Source organism: Ruditapes philippinarum, unplaced genomic scaffold (genome assembly GCF_026571515.1).
Source record: "Ruditapes philippinarum isolate M1 unplaced genomic scaffold, ASM2657151v2 ctg684_1_1_1_1, whole genome shotgun sequence".
Classification (NCBI taxonomy): Eukaryota; Metazoa; Mollusca; class Bivalvia; order Venerida; family Veneridae; genus Ruditapes; species Ruditapes philippinarum.
The window spans coordinates 321,983-347,678 of NW_026855648.1; the positions used below are offsets into that span (position 1 = coordinate 321,983).

The window sequence follows — 25,696 nt, forward strand, 5'->3', positions numbered from 1 at the left end:
TCAATCCATTCCCTTTATCTTACGGTACAATATACATGTATATATACTTATAATTGCATGGCTAAATGTACATACTAATCTGTTCAATAGGAAATTCTTAAATATACATGTATGACATGTTCAGCATGACATTGATATCAAAATATAACAAAATAAATGATATAGCAATAGTAGATAAAAAAAGAAGTTTAATAGTTTATTGTCTCATTCCAAGCATGTCATATATACAATACATCACAATGTTGAATCATATTAATCATTAAAAAGTGGCGAACGGCTGATGACGTTACTAAAATTTTCAAAAAAATTGGATAGTGTGGTTATTTTCAGTCAAAATTTACGTGAAGTACAGCTTAAACTGGGCAAGAAATTTGTTTGCATTCTCCTTTTGCCGGCTCGCCACGGCGAGCCGGTATTACGGTAGGATTTTACTGAGAAACAACCTAAAACTCCGAAGCCATCCAAAAATTTAATCGAAGCTTGGCTTCCAGCTTTCTACAAAATTTATCTATCAGGGCTAGGATCCAAAATTATTTAGCCAATCAAATTTAATCTTACATAGCGTCAAAAACCTTCAATTTTCACGCCATTTTTAAAAATCAGCAAGTATTTTTTTTTGAGCGAAAGATATAATGATGATTAAAATGTTTGTCTTTATAAATTCTTTTCAATAAATCATATTTACACTGACTTCTGATTTAGCGATTTCACCTGTTTTCTCTGTAGTAAGTTTTCGTTTGGTTAATTAACATATTAAGTGTACATCTGGTTCTGTGCATTTTTTTTATTTTTTTCCGGTCATTTTATCCTTTCCGGTATTTAGTGTGTATGTATTACTAGCCGGGATCCGGGACGCCCGGGATCCGGGATCGTATTTAAAGATATGGAGAAAACCTAATGAACTATATTTGTGTGTTGATTGTTGTCGTAATGAAAGGCCATTAAACGTTTTTTTTTTATTGTATATAATGAACGTTAAATTAATTTAACTTAGAATATATATATATTTAGAGCTATTTATTAACAAACTTAAAATGCGGAAATCACCAATACTTATAATTATATGCCTAATTAATTGGAAAAATCAAAGACTATTTTCTTGAAATGGCCAAAATCCCGGGCATCCCTATATGTTTTTAAAACGATCCCAGCTTTTCTGAAAACTATATACTTTGAACTGGCCAATCCGTGAGATCTATTTACATTTTAATACGATCCCGGCTTTTCTGAAAACTATATTCTTGAACTGGTCAATTCCCGGATCCCTATATGTTTTAATACGATCACGGCTTTTCTGGCTGAATTGATTGACAACTTGTGTTTTACTTTAGGACTTGTGCCTCTCATTCCAATACTAAATAACATACATGTATTACAACTTAATTTTTATAAAGAGACATCTTTATGAAATCTACCTATCTAACATTTTTTTTGTGGTCAAGGTCAACAGGGCCATATAGTAAATGTTGCATAGACATAGGTTCTTCATTCTATCTGTTTACATGCACCTTCATATATACTCATACTCCATCTTGGTTAAACTGAGAAAATTTTATATGTCACTTTCAGTCAATGAGTTTAAGATTTTTGAATATTTTACTGGCCCCGAATTCCAGTTTTGAATTTATTCTACTAAATAATTAACAAAATTTTCTTAAATTTACACTGGCCTGAACTTATATACACTGGCCATCGGGCACCGAGCCAGTGTTGACTTCACTTTTATTTTGATGTTCGCTGAAGTCTCTTCAGCTAACAGAACTGTCATTTTTACATTTAAACACACCCCTTGAAAAAAATTACGAAGCGAGTCGCTACTAGCTTTTTTAAAAGCTAACCTTGTGATGTTTACTATGAATACATTACTCGAACAGTGCTCCTTATCCTAAGATTGACGGATATGATTGATCCGAAGACTGACGGAAAGGGCCGAAAAGTTGCGATTGTCCATAACCGCGCCTAGCTATGTTTAGAAATTGGTCACGTGATACTGATAGTTGAAAAGCTAGGTCGTGAAATTGTGCATTTAGGTCAGTTTTATTTAAAGGACTAATTACAGGTATTTCACAGTTTTCTTTTCTCACTGTTATTCAAAACTGTTGAAGGTAATATTTGTGATTATTTTAGAATTGTTACTTATTAGAATGTTGTAATGTGCATTCGATCCTAATTAGTTTTGAAATAAATAATTGTGAAATGCCCAACTTCAACAGTATGTAAACAGGTTTTTACTTTGTCTTTCTGGTCGTCGTTATCATTGCATAACATTTTCTACCCGTCTGAGAGCGTAACAAATCGGGTATATCTGGGATATTTATTACAGGTAAGTTACGTTAGTACTGGAAATTTTAGTGGGATGCTAAGTAAAAAACAATGTACAGTATTCCATTAAATTATAGCCTAGTACAACGTAGATCAACTGTAAAATACAAGAATTTTGGAACATCTGTCATCAACAAAACATTTATTACAGGGTAATCTTAATTTTAGAGTAGTATTACGTTCTATTTAGATATCTCAGAGACTATAGGATATCTAAATAAATAGAATTTTAGGCTAAATAATTTAAATATGTAAAACACAATGCACCAGAGTCCTAATAAAATCATAAATTGAAGCAAATAAATTGAGATACTACCAATATAATAGGGGAGACTTGGGCACTCCGGGACAAAAATCTTTTTTTTTCAGTCTCCTACTTAACATTAAGGATTGAACATTGCTCTCTTTTGTGGATGAAAAAGACAATATGTACTGGATGTAATAGATAACTAACTAATCCTAAAATAATAAATTAAACTTCGAGATTATTATTTTAAACTTGGAGATAACACAGTGCCTCGTGTTCCATAGTACCCCAGTCTCCCCTACAGACTACCCATGCAAAATATAATCTTTATTATCAAGAAATTGAAGAATTACTTTTCTGACAGTGACACATCCCCATATGTACTGTCATATATTATTTTGTGAAAATTTTATATTTAAGAAATAATATATCCCAAACAGTGATTTTATCGCTCAATAACATCACTGTTTGTAGTTCGGATGCAACATATATCCCAAGGGTCTAGTCCAAGTGATATAATGATGCGCATCCAAACTCCAAACATTGATGTTATCAAGCGATAAAATCACCGATTTGGATATATTATTTCGATTCTAACACGTCATCAACACATAAATGCTGCCGTACCTGATAATAACCTAAATTGCATACTGTAGACATAATTATGCCATTTTCAAAAGTTTAAATGATGCTTTTTTACATGAAAATATATATTTAAAAAAACAACTAAATTTAGATTTACCTTTGAAATACACAAATACATTAACATAATTTATATTAAGTTTCAAATAACTGAAAAAAAAGAGTCATTTTACATTTTAATTACAAGTACCATTTAAGTTTCATACTACAGTTGTGAATCTATTTTTAAATTTTGTGCAAACTATAAAAGTTTATCTGTTACAAAATAAGTCGGTAGTCGAAATGTATTCAATGTTAGTATTTTTTTATCAAACTTCTACTTTAGTGTATGTTATCTTAAGTAGTGATAAGTGTAGATGACCTTATGGCATGGAATGTACGTCATTTAATGTACCCCTAATACTTGTTTGTTTAACACAAAAATCCATTAAAGTGACAAAACAGAATGTCTTGTGGGAAAAAGTAATTAATTAATTAATTTCTCAGCTGAATGGATATTTAATCCATTTTAACCAGAGATATGTAGCCGATGGTCCCCAGCAGGGCCTTGGCTTTGGGGTTGTGTTGGAAAATTGAACTTGCTGGCGTAGTGAGCGTCCTACACGGAAACCCTCTGTTGGTTGTAGTGGGATACTGGAGAATGAGTTTCTTTTCTTTACTCAGTGACATCCAGTATCCTGTTTATAAATGATTGTATTTTATAACACAAGAGTCCAATGTTGATATTATTTAATTTATTTCTTTATAGTGATTGATATAATTCACAAATATCAAATAATAATATAGTCCACATATATACTTTCACAGCAAGCACCCTAATTTACTAAGTTAATATTTCTTATTTATTTTCTAAGTTGATGTTTATAACACATCCAGAACTCAAGATAAGACTATTGATGTTGTAAGTTCCCAATTTTAAAAAAAGACTAATTTTAAAATATATGAAAATCAACGATATAAATTAAGGAAGAGTTGTCATGGTGATTGAGCGTAATAAATACCAAAGGATAATCAAGTATGGCTTGTTTGATAAAAGACTAGGAAATTGAGAATTTAGCCATAAGGTATTAAAATCAAAAGGTGATAATATTTCCTAATTGACCTCTATGACATGTTATGCTAGAGTTGTAAAATTTATTAGTTGAGAATCTAAAAGTGTTTTTATCAAAATATTTATGCAACATGGAATTCTTTTAATGATTGATAAAAATGTTAAAGTTAATTTACAAATATTGAAATTATTAATGTTTTCACAATTAATACTCTAAAAGCATTTTGACAAGGAAATGGTATGTTACAGATATTTTACATTTTAGCAATTTGAAAACTGTTGGTAAATCTATTTACCTATGTAGATATCTTTTGTTTGATCTTTGATAAAGAAATAAGCAGTATTGATTGTTTTTGTCTAAATTCAGTATGTATACAAAATAATCAATTAAACTTTACTATTGCCAAAGAGCAACGTTCAGATAAATGGCCTGTAAAATTACAAAACTACACCAAAACTGTAAAGCTTCTTGGGAATAATGAGTATTTAACCTGTTTGAAAATATATATTCATGTAGTACATTTGATTTTACGGTACATGTGTAGTGGAAACTGACTTTATCCATGAAATGCTGACCAGTGCAGGCCAGAACTATCGAGTATTTTGTCCGTACATATTTTAGGAAAGTTTTCCCTAAATAGTGAATGATTGTGTCTGAAAGTTTTCCCTAAATAGTGAATGATTGTGTCTGAAAGTTTTCCCTAAATAACGAATGATTGTGTCTGAAAGTTTTCCCTAAATAGTGAATGATTGTGTCTGAAAATTTTCCCTAAATAGTGAATGATTGTGTCTGAAAGTTTTCCCTAAATAGCAAATGATTGTGTCTGAAAGTTTTCCCTAAATAGCGAATGATTGCGACTGAAAGTTTTCCCTAAATAGTGAATGATTGTGTCTGAAAGTTTTCCCTAAATAGTGAATGATTGTGTCTGAAAGTTTTCCCTAAATAGTGAATGATTGTGTCTGAAAGTTTTCCCTAAATAGTGAATGATTGTGTCTGAAAGTTTTCCCTAAATAGTGAATGATTGTGTCTGAAAGTTTTCCCTAAATAGTGAATGATTGTGTCTGAAAGTTTTCCCTAAATAGTGAATGATTGTGTCTGAAAGTTTTCCCTAAATAGCGAATGATTGTGTCTGAAAGTTTTCCCTAAATAATGAATGATTGTGTCTGAAAGTTTTCCCTTAATAGTGAATGATTGTGTCTGAAAGTTTTCCCTAAATAATGAATGATTGTGTCTGAAAGTTTTCCCTAAATAGTGAATGATTGTGTCTGAAAGTTTTCCCTAAATAGTGAATGATTGTGTTTTCCCTAAATAATGAATGATTGTGTCTGAAAGTTTTCCCTAAATAGTGAATGATTGTGTCTGAAAGTTTTCCCTAAAATGGTGAATGGTTGTGTCCAGACTGGAAGATAAGACCATGATAAAACACGGACAATTATATATATTAGTAATTTAATTTAAGGAAGTAAATGAACAGAAGGAAATGACCAATGACTTTCAGCAAATAAACTAATATAACTTCACCCATACTTAATTGTCCTGCTATGAATTTGGAATCGTCCATTGTAAACTTTAAAGCTGCATGCCTCCAGATGAGCCAAATATTTCAAGAAAATCAAACTTGAGAAAAAAGTACTAAGATTTTAAGAAAATTAAACATATACAAGATTCAAGCCATTATGTACATGTTTTGTGCGATAAATGACTTATTTTGCAGTATTTATTATCACACTTCTACTTTGTTACGGCTATTTTTGCATATTTTGACCTCGTTTCTGGTATTTTAAGTGGGTTTATTACGGAATTAATTTCTTTGTTTACTTCACAACACTTTACTTTTAAATTCATTTTTAACATTTTCATGAAAATTAACATACATCTTGAGGCATGCTGCTTTATGCTGTGTTCTCACCGCCGATCAGATCAACTCCATCAAGCACGATCAAGCGATCTGGTGGGGCTTCATTGGGGAATTAATGTGATCGGGACGATCAAGTTGATCTGATGGGCGGTGAGAACATAGCTTTAAGGTACCTTGGTAGCAAAAATGTAGGAATTCAACTTTAAATCATCACAACCACTAGTGTTATACATGTATGTATAACAACCATACTGTAAAATTCCTAATAAACGCCCCTCCCCTGACAAAAGCCCCCCCCCCCCTAGGCTTTTTGATATGGAAAAAAATCTGCTCATGAGTGGTGAACTCTTTAATTCTTTAATAAATCCGTAATTTTATTCAAATCCTTCAGAATCCATTTTATTTCATAGTAAACACAAAAATGTATTACATGAACTTTAAAATCTTAACATATTTTAATGTTATTACCAACACTTAATTGTTAACACTAAATGTATTTTCAATGAATTTAGGATTTAGGAAAACCCATGTTGTAATAATAGCCCCCAACTTTTGGAAAATGTTTAGCCCCCCGGGGCGTTTAATAGGAATTTTACGGTATCTGGTTTATGATGTCATATTTTATTGTTGGAATGTTGAGGAATATGAATAATTAATTACTTCTCTCTACTTTTATGAACAGTGCATTCATTTTCATCTTTATAATTATGGGTTTCATTTATAAACTGTAGTGTTAAAATCATTAGAAAAGGTTTGTTGAATAAGATTATCTTTAATCTGTTTTACTTTCTGTAAAGGATATAAATTTTTGAATTGCATTTTATAGCAAGGGAAAATTGTAGATAATATTTTGGGTTTAAGATGTCCTTGATTAATTTTCTCATCGTAATGTCAATGTGACATAGGTTACACAAATTTTCATTGTAAATATTTACTGTAATGGATTACATGTTTTATTTCTGTTGAAATGTTACTTAACTGATAAGCTACTGTGTATGGAGGGCGTTCGTTGCCAAAATTCCAGACATGTAAAGTGTTCCTTTTTAAAATGACTTTTGAAAATGCGAACTTGTATGCCTACCATTTTTATTGTAAACCTCTTAATTCAATCTTTTATTTGAAGGTTACCGCCTTTATATAACAAGTTTACATATATATCGTAACAACTGACCTAACATCTAAAACGACAACAAATTTACAAGTTCGTATCTTCCATTGCATGCAATACATATGCATGTTTGCACACTTATAGATCTGAAATATACAAATGAAACGTAAAACTCGAATACGGAAAATAGAGTTTAAGAAAACGTGTAACCAGTTGTAGAACTACAAGAGTACGTTAACACAGTAACATGTTTAAAATGACAAAAGTAGATTCACAAAGTTAAACGATTTTAAGTCAAGCATAACGCCCCGCCCCTCTCGGAGTATTTACGAACTTCTATTGCGGACAGGTATAAAACGGCGCCTCTCCCATATTTTTAAATAAAACTGAAGGACAACATACGGCATTTTTCATAAAATATATATGTTACATTTGTTACAAAAGTTTTGTCAGTAGCAACATCACTTGAAAATTGCTGATTTTACCATTTATGATGAAGATAACTTATGCATTACCTTATTTTTAACATCGTGTTTTTATCAGTTACAAATTATTTATCATTTTAGTGATTAGCCTGTCCGTGCTCTGCCTAGTGCTCTGTCCTGTGTTTTGTTTTGGGTCCGCCTTGGCTTCTTGCCACTTGTTCTTGTTGCTGGGTCATGTGGGGTTGCGTTCATTGAGCGCCGCCTTTCCTTGTTGATCTTGTTTATCATATATTCCTGAGAAACATCGGCGATTGGGAAATTTTTAGGGGAAACAATGACCAACTTCAAGGGAGTAATTTTATTAATAATGTAAAAAACCACCCAATATTCTTATTGGTATCATTGAAAAATGTATTGGCACAAATTTCATTTTCAACAAAAACTATGCAAGTATATTTTAAAGCGGCCACCGAGATTTCCTTTCCGAAATCAAGAAAATACTTATCCGTAGCACATATGTACAATCTTTAATAAGGTATTTTCAGTATGAATAAAAACTTTTTGCACTTGTTCATTATCCCTAATGTACAGACTCAATCAAACCGAGTCTGCAATTCTTATGTAATTTTTTGTAGTGATAAATGCTTCCGAGGGATCACTTTGTTTCCAGATTTTTATACTTCACAACATCAGGTTTCAAGTGCCGTGAGGCAGATGTAAAAAGTTGCCCCGTACTTCACTTCAGTGTTGTTATAATTTTCTGGTCTTTCGGGATCATTGATGCCAGTGCTATTAAGTGTTGAGAATTGAGTACCGTTCAAGCCGGTGCCAGGGGGCGTGAGGCATGTTGCACTTGTTCATTATCCCTCATGTGCAGACTCAATCAAACCGAATCTGCAATTCTTATGTAATTTTGTTGTGATTAATGCTTCCGAGGGATCACCTTGTTTCCAGATTTTTAATATACTTGTTCAAAACTTATGGTCTTAACTTCATTCAATATTTATTTTCCTTTTTGAATAAAGTATCTAAAGGAAGCGACGTTATTTTTTTCCGAATATATGAGTGTGGATTTAAGAGAAAAAAAAACAACGATAAATTAGAAACAAAATTTTTGATACTTCTACGTAATTAATTTTCATTTTTAAGGCATCACTAGAAAGTTCATTAAGGATTCTTAAGCACTATTAACTGTTGAGAATTGAGTACCGCTCAATCCGGTGCTAGGGGGCGTGAGGGATGTTGCACTTATTCATTATCTCTCATGTACAGACTCAATCAAACCGAGTCTGCAATTCTTATGTAATTTTGTTGTGATTAATGCTTCCGAGGGATCACTTTGTTTCCAGAATTTTTTACTTGAGTCTAAAATTATCAACGCCGCCTTTCCTTGATGATCTTGTTTATCATATTCTTAAATTATCAAAATTGACCAAGAAATAAAAAAAGTAAGTAGGGGGCGCCATGTTTCTCTTACTGAATTTCAGAGTGTGTTTTGTTTTTTTTTACTTGGGGATCATATGCCGTTTTTCATGGTATGGCACTTACGTGTCACATTGAAGGTTCCATGATAATCACCATATTAACACATCTGCGGATGTTTCAAAATTCAAAATTGTACCAGTTCATGTTGAATTTTGCTTAAGCCGGTGCTAGGGGGCGTGGACGATAACTTGCTCTTTCCATTACCGCCCATGAGCAGGCTCAATCAAACCGGCCTGAAACATTCTCAATTTTGTCGTTTTGAGCGTTCTTTAGGGATTCTTATTTTCTCTATTTTACAGAAAATAACATGATAAACTTTTTAACGAAAAGTTAATTCATTTTGATTTAATTCCTTTTTATTTTGAGGCATTATATAATTATATATCATAAATCGTATTAATCACACTTTTATTTCAATCCAAAATTATCAAAATATATTACGAAATAAAAAAAAAGTTTGGAGGGAACGCCGTGTTTTTCTTACCAATTCGAGAGTGTTATTTTCAGACTAAAAAAAACAACAAAAAAATCAATACATCTATTTAATTCATTTTTATTTCCGAGGCACTCATAGAAAGCTTATGGAGTAATCTTTCATTTGATACAAATTATATTGGACTTTTTATAGAAATAAAAAAAAGTTAGAATGGACGCCGTGTTTTCCTTCACTTTATTGAGAAATAGGAGAGAGGCGACGGGTATTATACCTGTCCGTACATTTCCGTGATAGAAGATCGTAAGTACTCAGAGAGGGGCGGGGCGTCATGCATGACTTAAAATCGTTTAACTTTGTGAATCTACTTTTGTCATTTTAAACATGTAATTGTGTAAATGTACTGTTGTAGTTCTAGGACTGGAAACACGTTTTATTAAATTATATTTTCTGCATTCGAGTTTTACATTTCATTTGTGTTTTTCAGGTACATATATATATATCTACAAGTGTGCAAACATGCTTATGTATTATATGCAATGGTAGATACGAACTTGTAAATGTGTGTTAGGTCAGTTGTTAAGATTTACATGTAAACTTGTTATTTAAAAGCGGGTGCCTTCAATTAAAAAATTGGATTAAGAGGCATATCATTTGCTGTGCACGAATGCAATCAAAAATGCTAGACATACATGTTCGCATTTTCAAAAGTAGTTTTCAAAAGGAACACATTACATGTCTGGAATTTTGGCAACGATCGCCCTCCATAACTGTGAGCTACATATTGATTCATTTATAGTGTTATTAGTAAATGATCACAGCTCTGTGAATGGACTCCATTACTATTGGGTACACATACTACAGGAATAGATATGTGCTTCCAAGAATCAATCTTCTGACTGTGGTCTCGAGAGTTCTGTTAAATTGTGTTTGTATCCTTGGTGACATCAGTTTGAATCCTACTACAAGGGCAGGATATTTTGTCTGAAGCATTTGCATTAAATCTTTCCTTTAACAAATTGAAAATGTCATTTTAATAAGACAATAAATAAGAGATGTTATTTATTTAATTTAATATTTATATAGGTGCTGTCCGTGCTGAATATTTTCACCGTTGCTAGTGGCAACTGAATGCCACCAGTGCCAACAAAGATCAGCTGGCACATCAGTGAACATTTGTCTTAAAATGGTCTGCACTGATTCAGCTTTTCATATATTTGAAAAAATTTCCCGAAAAATGATGAATGATTTTGTCTGGATTGAAAGATGGACAAGTCTATTTAAGATATTTAGCATAACATTGATGGTTAATTGATAACTTAATTAAATGATTAAGTAACTGTAATTTCATATAATTATATTTGAAGGTGAAAAATTAATTAATTGTAATTTTCATATTATATATTAATTTATATTTGCAGGTGAAAAGTTTTACTGAATTTTCTACAGCGAGATACAGAACAAAAGAACCATGTCATCGTTTCCAGTAGCCACACAACCTCAGAAAAGTAAGTGTAAGATTACTGCATAATGTGTAATCATATTACACATGTATGTGCTTTATGTAAATGGTTTTAAAACATTAGTTTAAACCAAAACATTACATGTTTTTATGACCTAAAAAGATGATCATTGACAATTATAGTTCATAGTTTGATTTTGAAATGTATTTACATAATTATATTCAATAAGTGGCCATTCTGGTCATGTAGACACTATAGTTAATTTTACTTTTTGATTCAAAGTTTAAGGAAATATTATAAAGTTTGTTACATATACAGACTCCATAGACATAAGTGATTGTATTGTGCAACATAAGTAAAATTATATGACTTAGCTTATATAATACAACAGTGTACATACATTATAGTGACAACATCTCATCACAGTGACTACAGGAACACTGGCAGTAAACTCTTTTTAACTAATGCAGAATCCAGGAATAGTTGTCAAGTTGTCATGGTTACATTATTCTACTTGTATTATTTTAGTGGAGATGACTGCAGCTCCAGGAGTGCCCGGGTTGCCACCAAGTCTACAATATATGGCAGGACTAGATCAAATCATCGTCAAACAAAAGTTTGAGGCTCTTGAAGGTATGAACAGTGTCGTTAAATAATGACAAACATTTTTTGAGTATCCTTCAATCTGGTTAACTTGCAGGGAAATTATTTGGTTCTATCTAGATACCTGCCTGTGCTTAAAATCCCTACTTATGCATTTGTGATAGTTATATTGACTTACAAGTGCAACAACCTGAAAGTAAAAGTCAGATTCATCAAACTAACTGAAGACAGGTCATACATGTACAGAGATGCAGACATCTTGGGTCTTTCATGGGCATTCAATTCTAGAAAATCCTTTTATACATTTAACTTGTCAGGGTGACTTTAAACTGAACCAAGTTTCAATAACAAAACTGTGATCAGTGCTAAATGTTATTCTGTTTACAACATCATTGTTGCATTAGGCAAATATCTGGCTGAGAGTAAAGAAAAATCAAGATGACTTTAGAGGCTCCAGATTATGTTGTAACACAAGATATTACATGTCAAAGAAAAATTTGCAGTGACGCATTTTCCCAGTCTTCTGAATTCCCTGCTTTTCCAAATACTCCTGCAATCATTATTACAAACAATCTGTTAAAGTGATATATTAGCAGCTCAGTATAATGTTCGTATAGTCATGTTTATGTCTTGTCTTGCTTCAGAATAAACAAAGTCATTTTGAGTTAAATTTCTTGAAATTTTAGTGATTTAAATTCAGTAAAAATCCCTTTAGTTAATCTAATTTAGATTTTTTATATGGATTGAAAATTATTTATATGAATTAAAATTTGAATATTCGTATCTTAATTTGATAAGAGGACATAAAATGTAAACATCCAGTTATATAGTACACCCGACATGATTGACAATTCAACAATCTGTCATTAATTTTATCTTTGAAGTATTTTGATATTACCAATAGCACAGATAAAAAGCTTATGTTGATGTCAGCTGTATAAATAGTTGTCTTTAGATGTGAACATTTTAGTTTCATATATTTTGTACTTAGGTTAATATCAACATAATATGTACAATTAATACATCACAAAGATATCTGTTACACATGATGTAGAGAAAAAATAACACAAGTTGAATTAATAAAGAAAGAATGATCAATTAGTGGCATCACCAAGTGGTTTACATGTCAGACCAATAATCTAAGGATCGCTATCCGCATGAAACTTGACCCTCATTGCTTTGTACTGATTGGTTCCCGTCAAACTAAAATGAATTCTGTATATACCAAATTTATTAAAGTTTGTTAAAATAGCCATCTCAATACATATTAAACAATGTGACCACATGTCACATAATTCAGACAGTTAGCCTAAATCAAATTTGTTGAAATTGTTACGAGCACATATCATTATTATATTTATTTATATTATTTATATATATATATATATATTTATTTCAGTATTGACTGGATTTGAGACAAGAAATAGATATGCCGTATTAAACAATCAAGGACAACAAATATTCTTTGTACAAGAAGGTAAATTAATATTACATACATGTATTATTTTCTTTTTATATTGTATTTTTTTAAAACATAAACATTCCCGTTTGATCATTTACAGAAACATACAGAAAGTTACTGTGTTATAAAAATATAAAATTAATTGAATGTTCTTTTTGTAGGAAAGTTTGAAAAGTGGTTAGTTTTAAAAATCTGTTTTGTTTTTCACAGAGTCTAGTTTGTGTGAGCGTTGCTTTTTCCCCCAGAATAGAGGTTTCCAGCTCCATATGACTGACAACAATTCTGTGGTAAGTTAACAGTAATGTACATGTTATATACTGATTAACCACTTGCTCCTCACCGCTGTTGGTCCGAATCCGGTTAGGGACTTTAGATTCTTTCATGTGACTGGAAGCTATCCAGCTATCTTACGGAACTTTGGTGGTTCTACTCGACCTGTTCATGCCTGAAATAATGTACATGTCATATGTCTTAGGTCGTCCACCACCAATAAAGCTGGAATGTCGTAATATGGCCTATACTGTGATGGTGCGACATAAACCCAATCAAAACAAACAAAAATATACTGTTTAACCTTATAGTACTTGTTATTACCCCTAGCTATTTTTGTTATGTTAATTTCCCATAGGCCAATGGGAATTACATTCTTTCTGTTAATTCAGGTGAACCATGTGACAAAAAGTAAGTAGAACTTCCTAATGAAGTGTTTGTTTTGGATAATAAGATAAATAACACAGGTTTTTAAGTAACAGCAAACATATCAGCCCTCGTAAAAATACATTAAACCTCGCAAAAGTATTTTCCTTGGAATGATAATTTCACTGTTACTCATTAACTTTTGTGTTATTTATATACTGTATCAGTAAATGAAAAACAAAATTAATATTATACTTAACATAATTTTAATAACTCTATATATATACCAATACTAAATGCTACGATTAAACAAATTCAGGGTCTCTGTTGTGTAGTAGGTTAAGGTCACTTCTGACAAATCAACCCAGCAACTTCAATATTTTCATGTGAAAATGCATGCTTTCAACCAGTAAAGCTTGAAAAATTATGTCTTTTTAATGTGACCCAGTGACCTTCTTCTGCAATGTTTATATTCATATCTGAATCTAGCCATGGTTCTAAGAAATTAAGTAGGCAAGTATTTAATAAGTATTACTTACAATGCTGTTTAAGTATTCAACATCTTTTGCTCACCAATAAAATCACTCCATTGAAATCTCAAAAGATTGCCCATCTTTATAGATAAGACAAGCAATATTTGTCAGCCCATCTTTATAGATAAGACAAGCAATATTTGTCAGCCCATCTTTATAGATAAGACAAGCAATATTTGTCAGCCCATCTTTATAGATAAGACAAGCAATATTTGTCAGCCCATCTTTATAGATAAGACAAGCAATATTTGTCAGCCCATCTTTATAGATAAGACAAGCAATATTTGTCAGCCCATCTTTATATATAGATAAGACAAGCAATATTTGTCAGCCCATCTTTATAGATAAGACAAGCAATATTTGTCACTTAATTTTTAAGTTGAATACTTTATGATTAAAGGTTTGGGGCAAAATGCACATGTGTAAATTGATATGAAATTGATGAAACTAATACCAAAAACTTTGTCAACATGAATTCATTTTCCACTTTTTAAGGTGGGTTTGTTCTATTTATAATAGTACAAGGAGAAATATTGACAATGCCAAACCTTTTAGGATACTTGATCAGTAACTTATTTTAATTTTATTCTGTACAATAAACTCATAAAAATTAAAGTTTAAATATTTACTATCGGTTTGATTGTAATCATTTTCTTCACACTGTTTTGAATGTACATCATTAACAGTAAGCAATAGGATTTCATATAAAGAAGGTTTGAGAAGGTTTGAGATTGAGATTGAAATCACTTTGCTCCCCAGCAGTTGCTTCCTTTAGGGTTCTTAATTGGTTCAATTTTACTTGATAAACATTCATGTTGCTTATGTTTTGTGAAACAGGAAGTGATGCAGTTCTCGAGAGAGTTCAAGTGTTGTACAGGATGTTGCTGGTGTGGCGAGGGTTGTTGTAGCATGACCATCAATGTTGAGTCTCCGGTAGGGCGTATTATCGGCAGAATTAGGACTGGGTATGTGATAAACATACAAATAAGAATACTTATAAGTTATATATATTGTTATAGGGGATTTTTTCTCTTTATAAATAAATAATGTAACAATATTATCATCTGTAAGGAGGTAAATAATCTTGTTTCAGTTTGAAATAATGTATATAAAATTAATACACTTTTTCATGTTTGTACGATCGGTCTTTTCTTTATTTACTGGTTTCAGGTCAAAGTTGAGTCTTTAAAACAAGTATTCTTACTTTTAAGATGTAAAGGAAAGTTATAGTATCTTATATTTTTAAGGCCCATTATGCCCCAGAAATGTATTAAGAAGCAAAAAAGATGTCAGTCATTCCTTCTTAGTGAAATTTTGAAATCTACTCCCAATTCAAAGTATCAGGAACTAAGAGTCAGCTGTTATAATGATATAATACATCATTCATAAGTTTGTTTGACTTTAATATATGAGCCGCGTCACGACAAAACCAACATTGCGTTTTCGACCAGCATGAATCCAGACTAGACCACGCAGTCTGATCAGGATTCATACTGTTCACTTACCAACCCTATTACAAGTAGAGAAACTGATAGCAAACAGCATGGATCCTGATAGACTGCTGGTCTGGATCCATGCTGGTCACAAACGCACTATGTTGGTTTTTTCATGGCATGGCTCATCTTTCTTTAATCTCTTTATAGGATTTTAAATAATTGCCGTCAACTTATGGTTGTAATTTGTAACATGTTTTCTTGGCTCATGTGATACATTTGACAGCTTTAACAGTGACTGAACATTTCATAAATATATAAAATTATTTAAGAATTACTAAACACATTTATGACATAAAATGTATTAATTTTGTTTGTTGTTCAGAAATTCCAAATGGAAGAATCACGTACAGATCTTTGATGCTGCAGACAACCACATGTTTACAATCTGGGGGCCATGTTGTCCTTTCCAGACTGTCTGCTGCCCAGAAGATATTGATTTCCCGGTAAGGTATCATTCTTGTAATACATAGAATTTGTTTCTGCATATTAGATACTTATATTTGAGTCAATCTTTTCTTCGTAATGACTTGCACTAATGCTGTTTAAAAAAATTTATGTAAAAAATATAGATATATATGTTTTCAGGAAGTGAGAATTCTCAAAAACAAGTTTGATTAGGCATAATCTATGCCACCATTATAAATGATCTAATAGTTCTGAGTGAGTTAGACCAGATTTTATTTTTATAAAGTTGTCTTGTTAATTTGTTGTTCTGCAATCCCTTATACTCTGATATTGGGCAGTCATTGTTTTTGATTTGAAGCAGAATTAGTGCATTTAACAAAAGAAAATAATGTATAATTGTTCGTATTTTGTATGAATTGATAATTAATTAACACAAAGATATACATATTAACATTTTGTATTAATGATAAAAGGGAACAAAACACCCAAGGGAATAAAACTATTTCTCCTGTTACAAAAGATTGCGTGTTTTGTTTTGTAGATTTATTGGCTTTTTCAGTGTAGTGTAGGTTATCAATATATTGATCCTTTAACCATACCATGAACATTGTCAATTAGTGTGTATAAATATTTAATGTCCAGATTAGTGTAACATGTCTGTAGGAATTGTCTTGCGACACATTGAAAATGGATATTAGTTAATGTAAAGCATTTTTGCTGAATAATATATGCCCCCATTCCTGATTTGCTTTATTTATACTATCCAAAACTGAGAAAAGTGGAATTTGTGGTCCTTGGGCATGTCATTGGAGGCATGCACATCACATAATTGTTCTCTTTGATTATCTTACATTGTAGACTATTATCCCATAACTCTGAGTTACCATTTTATGAGTTATGCTCCTTTTCTTACTATCAAGCACTGAATAAAGTTGAGCTTACTATCTTATTGGCAGTTCTTGTTGGGTTTCAAATAAATACTTTTTATCCTAACTGTTGTAGATAACTGACCCATCATTACAAACACGTGTTGGGAATATTGCGAAGCAGTGGAGAGGATGTTGTGCGGAATCTTTCACTGATGCCGACCAGTATTGTTTGACATGTAAGTATTTATATAGTAAAAGTTAAAGTTGAAGGGATTTGCACATAATGTGGGGGGGGGGGCTTTACTGGGAAAAGTATTTTCTTTAAACTTGGCTCAAATGAACACCTCAACAAGGCGATGTTTAGAACCTATGCTGCGGTTGTGCTGGTGAAAGGTTGTGGTCACCCTTGGAGGTCAAATGTCAGAATTATTCTATACAAACCATGTAAAAACATTGAAAAATATTACTTTAATTTAGGTTTTCATTAAGAATTTATATAACGGGAATAAATTGGGACTTTCTTTTTACTATGACACATTAAGAAAAAATTGGACTAATGACAGTTCATCACATAGCAGTTCTATTGATTACATATTATTAGTGATACAAGTTGCAGTATATACAGGAGAATATAGCCTGAATGAGATGACTATGACTCGAGGCTCTTGCCACTGAATGAGATGACTATGACCCGAGGCTCTTGCCACTGAATGAGATGACTATGACCCGAGGCTCTTGCCACTGAATGAGATGACTATGACCCGAGGCTCTTGCCACTGAATGAGATGACTATGACCCGAGGCTCTTGCCACTGAATGAGATGACTATGACCCGAGGCTCTTGCCACTGAATGAGATGACTATGACCCGAGGCTCTTGCCACTGAATGAGATGACTATGACCCGAAGCTCTTGCCACTGAATGAGATGACTATGACCCGAGGCTCTTGCCACTGAATGAGATGACTATGACCTGAGGGAGTGATTATTTAGGCGAGAATTATAGCAACAAAGCTATATTTTCCTGTATATCAAGTCATCAACTTGTCTAACAAATTTATAATAATGAAAATTAGTATTGACGATAGGTTCATAAGAAAAAGCACACCCACTTTGACTAAGATTACATAAACCCTTCAACAGCTTCAGGAATGCTGCACAATTAAAAGTAATTCGAATAAAATAAAAGTCATCATAGCTAGCAGAGTAACTTTTAACTATATTTTTGAAGTGATGAAATTTGAATCGAGAAATATGCCATAAATAACAAAAATCAATAAATTTATGCACATAATTATGTAGGCACTGTCTGCACTGTAGAAATATTTTGTTGTTTGTGCTCGCTTCGCTTCTTTACAGTATATATGGCATTGTATACGAAGTGTTTAAACCAATCAAAATAAGAGAAATTTATTTGCCTTATTTAATAAAGTGTGATATACTCTAGCTTGCTCATCGTTTGACCCAGTTGTATTCATATGTCTGAATAATGCACATAACAAAATTTTGACTCTGTCTTTATTAATGAAATAGGAAATGCTATAAAAGTTTTGTTTGTTTGTTTTAAGTTTTACGTCACATCGACACAGTATAGGTCATATCGCGACGTTCCAGCTTTACTGGTGGAGGAAGACCTCAGGTGCCCTTCCGTGCATTATTTCAGGCATGAACGGGTACCTGAGTAGAACCACCGACGTTCCATAAGCTAGCTGGATAGCTTCCTCACATGAAAAAATCCAAAGTCCCTGCACAGAGGTGAGGGGCAAGTGGTTTGAAGTCAACGACCTTAACCACTCGGCCACGGACACCTCAATAAAAAAGTTTTGTTAAAGGGTAATTTAAAAACCAACAACAAGAAATTTGAAAACATTTGTGTATTTTATTTACTTTTGTTTTCAGTTTTTTTCTTTCTTTTTAAACCCTTATGTTCATGCAATTAGATATCTGTCGTCCTTGTGATATTGATATCTTCATTTGGTCTTGGTTAGATCATATAATGTAGATAATGATATTTATATTTTCAGTCCCACCTGACATGACTGTTGACTGTAAGGCCTTGCTGTTAGGATCTCTCTTCTTGGTCGTAAGTATAAACATTGTCATTATAACCTTTGTTAGTCTAATTCAACAACATTATACATAATTTATGTAGATAAAACATACATGTATAATATAAAATACAAGTTACTTATAGTACTTAAAGAAAGGAAATTATTTATAAATCCATAAGAATGAGGTAAACAAAGTAAAATTAAATTAAAATAGATAATGAAAATCAGCCTACAGTCTAAATTGATTTATAATTGATTTGTTTTTGATGGCTGTATAATAAATCCATGAATTTTATATCAAATATAAGTACAAGTGCTATAAAATAAGTTACAGCGGCAAACTCAAAAGTGATATAAATACTAAATACAGTACTACTCTTTTTTAGCTCACCTGTCACAAAGTGACAGGGTGAGCTTTTGTGATCGCTTTTCGTCCGGCGTCCGTCCGTCCGTAAACTTTTACTTTAAATGACATCTCCTCATAAACCACTAAGCCAATTTCATCCAAACTTCACAGGAATGTTCCTTTGGTGGTCACCTTTAAAAATTGTTCAAAGAATTTAATTCCATGCAGAACTCTGGTTGCCATGGCAACCGAAAGAAAAAACTTTAAATATCTTCTTTTAAAAAACCATAAGAGCTAGAGCTTAGATATTTGGCATGAAACATCTTCTAGTGAGTGTCTACCAAGTTTGTTCAAATAAAAGCCCTGGGGTCAAAATTGGCCCCGCCCCGGGGGGTCATTGATTTTCCCTATATGCATATAGTAAAAAATTAAAAAATCTTCTTTTAAAGAACCCAAAGAGCTAGAGCTAAGATATTTAGCATGAAACATGTTCTAATGGGTGTCTACCAAGTTTGTTCAAATAAAAGCCCTGGGGTCAAAATTGGCCCCGCCCCGGGGGGGTCATTGATTTTCCTATATGCATATAGTAAAAACTTAAAAAATCTTCTTTTAAAGAACTCAAAGAGCTATGGCTAAGATATTGAGCATCAAACATGTTCTAATAGGTGTCTACCAAGTTTGTTCAAATAAAAGCCCTAGGGTCAAAATTGGCCCCGCCCCAGGGGTCATTGATTTTCCCTATATTATAGTAAAAACTTAAAAAATCTTCTTTTAAAGAACCAAAAGAGTTAGAGCTAAGATATTTAGCATGAAACATGTTCTAATAAGTGTCTACCAAGTTTGTCCAAATAAAAGCCCTGGGGTCAAAATTGGCCCCGCCCTGGGGGGTCATTGATTTTCCCTATATGCATATAGTAAAACTTGAAAAATCTTCTTTTAAAGAACTCAAAGAGCTATGGCTAAGATATTTAGCATGAAACATGTTCTAATAGGTGTCTACCAAGTTTGTTCAAGTAAAAGACCAGGGGTCAAAATTGGCCCCGCCCCGGGGGGGTCATTGATTTTCTTTATATGTGTATAGCAAAAACTTAAAATCTTTGGAAAAACCCAAATAGCTAGAGTTTAGATATTAAGCATGAAACATCTTCTAGTAAGTGTCTACAAAGTTTGTTCAAATAAAAGCCCTGGGGTCAAAACTGGCCCTGCCCCAGGGGTGTAATTTTTTTTAACTATATGTGTATAGTAAAAACTTAAAAAAAATCTTCTTTTAAAAAGCCCAATGAGCTAGAGCTTAGATGTTTAGCATGAAACATCTTCTTATGGGTGTCTACCAAGTTTGTGGGGGGGGGGGGTTGGTGGGGCCTATATACAGGTGAGCGACCTCAGGGCCATCATGGCCCTCTTGTTTTAATCTACCTATATAATTATATGTGCTGTGTTGATTTTGCAAAATACCAAAGTTTCATGTAAGTTATAAAATAAGTTATAAAGGAAAGTAACTTATTTCCTATAGATAAGTGAGTTACTTTCCTTTGTTTATTTTAGCAAAGCATTATATATTGTTTTAATTTCAGGAATACCTTGTGTTTGAGAGACAGAAGAAGAACAATTAAATGGTATCATAGCAACCAACAAAACCAAACACAGCTAGTGTACTAGATGACTTGTAAATATCATGACCCGCAGTTCTTACGCTGCACCACAGTTGAACAAGTTTACAAAAAAAATATTTTAAAAACAATGTTTTAATTTCATCTGTTCTTTTATCAAATGTTTTATTATCTTTGCTTTTATCAACATTACTATATTAGTAAAGTAACTTTATATTGTATGAACTATATATGTCAGCATTGTATATTTTACAAGAAAATGAATTATTGAATTTTCATGGTATGAGAGGTAATGTATATATATTAGATGTTGGGGATGAGATGTATCATGTAGTGTAAATATGTTAGTTGTAATTGAAAAATATGTTAGAGGGACTTTCATGTTTCTTGTACAGCTGTGACACTGTGATGATATTTGTGAACATAATTAAGTCATAATTGATCTTATATGTTATAAAAAAACTTTAATAATAGAAATCCAGGTGGTCAGCTCTTTATAGGTTTAATAACTTTTATTTTTTTTATTTTTAAATTTTAAGGATCTCTGAACACAAGTGGTTGTATATTACAAGTGACTGTATCTCACCACAAATCATTTCTTGATTGACATTATCATGGTCTCTCGTCAGTTTTATATTAATATTTTCTTACACTTTATATTACAATATGTATCTTATATTGCAAGTAATTCAAATTTTTAATGTGTCTTTTTTTTTTAACAGATTTTACCAAAATTATTTTGATATCAAAACCATGGAGTTAAATATAGATGTATTGTATATCTGTGTCAAAACTTAATTACATGTATGTGGCTTATATTAATGGAACTTGAAACTACAGCAAAGTTCTTGAAAGTACAGCAAAGTTTTGAATGTACAGCAAAGTTTATCAGTGTTATGTTAAACCTGTTGTATGTCCTTACATATCTATATTCTGTGAACAATTTATGCCTTTGATTGAAACTTGGATGTTCTTAAATTGTGTAATATACATGTAGTTAACATTCATGTATCTATGTTGTGATTCCGTTTGAAATCCATTATGCAACACATCCAGTCTACCTCATATTAATGTGAATGGTGATACACTGGGTATATCCATTTTAAAATGTAGGGGTGTAAAATGATTAAATCATTGATCAAATTTGACTACCTTATTCCAAATGAACTTTACTTCATTTTCTCTAGTTACTGGCACTTGCTGTTCTATTTGTTTATATTTCAGATTTCCTTATTTGCATGTGAATATTTACATTATTTTAAGCAGTTAATACCAGGTTTACCTTAAATCTGAATTAAACTAATCCAATGATAATTATTCTTTTCTCCACATATAACCAACCACCCCTTCAGTGATAAAATGTGAAATTCCAGACAAAAAAATAGATCTGAGTTTATTATTATAAATGTAACAAGTGTGATATTTCTATGTTGACTTTTTGTGTTTTATGCGTAAAATTACCTGCATACATAATTATGTGTTCTTTTTAGACAGAACTTATTCATGTTTTTATCTGGATATTAATCTTGGTGTGTAAATCATACTTATATGTGATAGCAAACTTTTTACCTGCTTCATTTATTAAATGTGTTTTTTATGTAATAGAGGACTTTTTATGAGTATAAGTTAAAATTTGATGTAATGACATGCAGAGTAAGAATAAGTTAGCTTTGTTTGTTATGGTTACATATATTTTACATGGTTACATGGATTATATATTACATGGTTGCGGCATACTAATGTAAGTCATTTACATTTTATGATTTATTATTATTTCTTAATAATCAGACATTCACAGGTGACATCTGATCTGTACTTGATTTGACCTTCACCTTAACAAATTCTACATTAATTAAGTCTGCTGAAATGAGAAATGGCTAATTTTAATTGATTGCATGTAACATGAAATATTTACATAAACAAATCAGTCTTAGACAAAAACAACCTATCAAAAATGGACATTATGGGATGTCATTGTATATAAATTTTGTATATTTATACCTAGGACATTTTAGATTTAAGAGAAAATAATGAAGAGGGTAGTATAGTAAGTTGTTAGATGACGATGAAATGGAGTTAAAAAACATGTCTATATATAGACTACAGCGTTCTATTATTTTACATTGTTTATGCTCATACAGCGCTTACTTTGCTCATAACAAGAAAATTATTTCATAAAATATAATTTTTTAAAATGTTCAAATTTCATTTTATAAATATATATATATATTTTTTAAATGTCCAAGTTGCCTTTTATATTGCATATTTTCATATACCTTTGTGATATAAATGCAGACAGCCAGTATTTTAATAGTTTTGCCTTTGTTATGGTGATTTAAACATTTAATATTAGACAAGTACAACTTATGAAATTTATATGGCAATGGCCTACATGTATCATGCAACTTTACATTGTTATCTTGACGCTCACAAAATTGAAAATCATTTGACATTCCCAAAATGGTAGCTGGTCAACTCAACTCAATTTCAGAAATTTAGCAAGTAATGGGTAATTTTTTAAAAAAAATTGACATGGGAGGTAAAGCATATTTCAATTAAATTCACATTATGTCAGTAATTACCATTTTTGATTTAAAATATGCTAAACACATCTATATAGTATAAAACACATGTGCACCATACTTAAGTTTTATTTATCATATTTAGCTGCTATTTTAAATACACATTAAATATACACATTATATTATCTACACATTATGCTTACTTTTATTTTATTTATTTACACAGCGCATATAAGACATGTTTTAAATCAAAAGGTATCTTTTATCTGTTTGGGCGGCCTATTTACTACACAATTTTTATATTCAGTTTTATTTTTTTACACATAAAGTATTTTTATTTGAAGAATGATTTCTTGTCTCTCTATATAACCAATTGGGATCATGAATTATGTTCTCTGTTTTCTCAAGCATGCATGCGTACATGAATTTTGAATTTTAAAATGAATTTTAAAAAAAAATTACCTGAAACATTTCTGTGTTATATTATCAAATCATTTCTAGAGCAAGTACTGTAAATATTTTTATATATTTTATAAGCAAGAGAGAGTAGAAACTTTCTTTAAAAAAAAAAAAAAATTAAACAGTTAGTTTTACATCATTTACTAACTTACTTCGTTAGCCAGTCATATTTTATGTTTTCTCTTATTTTTGTATTCATTCTTACTTTGTCGAACGTAGAATTATATGTTTGAGCAGTAGTTGTATACACATTATTCTTTTATCTTATTTCTACAGAAATAAAAGTGAACAAATTTCTCAGCTCTTGTGGTTATTGTCATCATTAATAGAGAACTTGATGAGAAATGGTTGTATAAAGAAGGACAAAACCCTCATTATGATAATGAAATTTATATCATAGCTGGAAAAAAAGTGAAGCTATTGTCATAACCCTCTTGTCTGTGTCAGCCTTGGTTAACCTAATTTGTGAAGGTCCTTTTTCTCAGAAACTATGATAATTATTTAACTTGCTTTACATGTTTATTTTAATAAAAGGATGCCATTTTATAGCACAGATAATCCTATAATTATTTTTGCAAAGTTATACCCCATTTTAACTCTGATAATTTTATTTTGCCCTGGTTAAGGTCCATTTTCTCAGAAACTGAAACTATAGATTAAAGCTTATGTCGGTCAAACGCTATTCATAGCTTATGTTTTATATATACTAATCACTATTTAAAACAAGAGGGCCATGATGGCCCTGAGTCGCTCACCAGAAACAACTGCTTTTCAGTGTTGGAATGTCAATATATTCTAATATTAAATTTGAGCATAGAATATGTTTAAACAATAATTTGAAGAAATGCCATGACCTGGGGTATTTAAGCTTTAGCTTAAACAGGGCTAATCAAATTAATATGAGCAAACTTGATAAAAGACTACCTAAGAATGCTACAAAGTTTGGTGATCATCTAACAATTATTTCAGTAGGAAAAGATGTTCGAAGTTTTTTTTCTATTTTTAGCTTTAGTGGCCCCTAAAAGGGGCTAATCAAACAATAACAATAATATAAGCAAACTTGATTAAAGAGTACCCAAGAATGCTACAGACAAAGTTTGGTGATCATCCATCCATTGGTTCTGAAGTAGAAGATGTTTAAAGGTTTTTTCTATTTTTAGCTTTAGCTACCCCTAAAAGGGGCCAATCAAATTAATGTGACCAAACTTGATAAAAGATTACCCAAAAATGCTACAGACAAAGTTTGGTGATCATCCATTAATTATTTCTGTAGGATAAGATGTTTAAACGTATTTTTATTTTTAATTTTAGCAGCCCCTAAAAGGGGCCAATCAAATTAATATGAGCAAACTTAATAAAAGACTACCCAATAATGCTACAGACAAAGTTTGGTGATCATCCATAAATTAGTTCTGTAGATATAGATGTTTAAATGTATATCTATTTTTAATTTTAGCAGCCCCTAAAAGGGGCCAATCAAAATAATATAAGCAAACTTGATAAAAGACTACCCAACAATGCTTTGAAGACAAAGTTTGGTGATCATCCATCCATTAGTTCTGTAGAAAAAGACATTTAAAGGTATTTCTATTTCTAGCTTAAGCTGCCCCTAAAAGGGGCCAATCATAATAATATTAGCAAATTTTATAAAACACTACCTAAGAATGCTAC

General features: G+C 31.5%; 1 protein-coding gene across 3 annotated transcripts; it reads left to right on the top strand.

Moving 5' to 3' along the window:
- Nucleotides 1–1,925: 1,925 nt before the first annotated feature.
- On the top strand, nucleotides 1,926–24,322 carry LOC132744017 (phospholipid scramblase 1-like). 3 transcript variants are annotated; one of them, XM_060732623.1, is made up of 10 exons: nucleotides 1,926–2,059; nucleotides 10,994–11,080; nucleotides 11,564–11,668; nucleotides 13,038–13,115; nucleotides 13,311–13,387; nucleotides 15,107–15,234; nucleotides 16,088–16,208; nucleotides 17,173–17,275; nucleotides 19,062–19,120; nucleotides 21,009–24,322. In XM_060732623.1, the coding sequence occupies exons 2-10, from the start codon at nucleotides 11,044–11,046 to the stop codon at nucleotides 21,045–21,047; spliced, it is 747 nt and encodes a 248-aa protein (XP_060588606.1). In that variant the 5' UTR covers nucleotides 1,926–2,059; nucleotides 10,994–11,043; the 3' UTR covers nucleotides 21,048–24,322. The 3 variants fall into 3 exon arrangements, with proteins under 3 accessions (XP_060588606.1, XP_060588608.1, XP_060588607.1); XM_060732625.1 differs by having other exon boundaries at nucleotides 2,007–2,030; XM_060732624.1 differs by lacking the exon at nucleotides 1,926–2,059 and adding an exon at nucleotides 2,298–2,323.
- Nucleotides 24,323–25,696: the final 1,374 nt, after the last annotated feature.

Coding starts and splice junctions, on each gene's coding strand:
- LOC132744017 (XM_060732623.1), top strand. CDS start 11,044: ATGTCATCGTTTCCAGTAGCCACACAACCTCAGAAAA. Junction 13,116..13,310: donor AATATTCTTTGTACAAGAAG/GTAAATTAATAT, acceptor TGTTTTTCACAG/AGTCTAGTTTGTGTGAGCGT. Junction 17,276..19,061: donor CGACCAGTATTGTTTGACAT/GTAAGTATTTAT, acceptor TTATATTTTCAG/TCCCACCTGACATGACTGTT.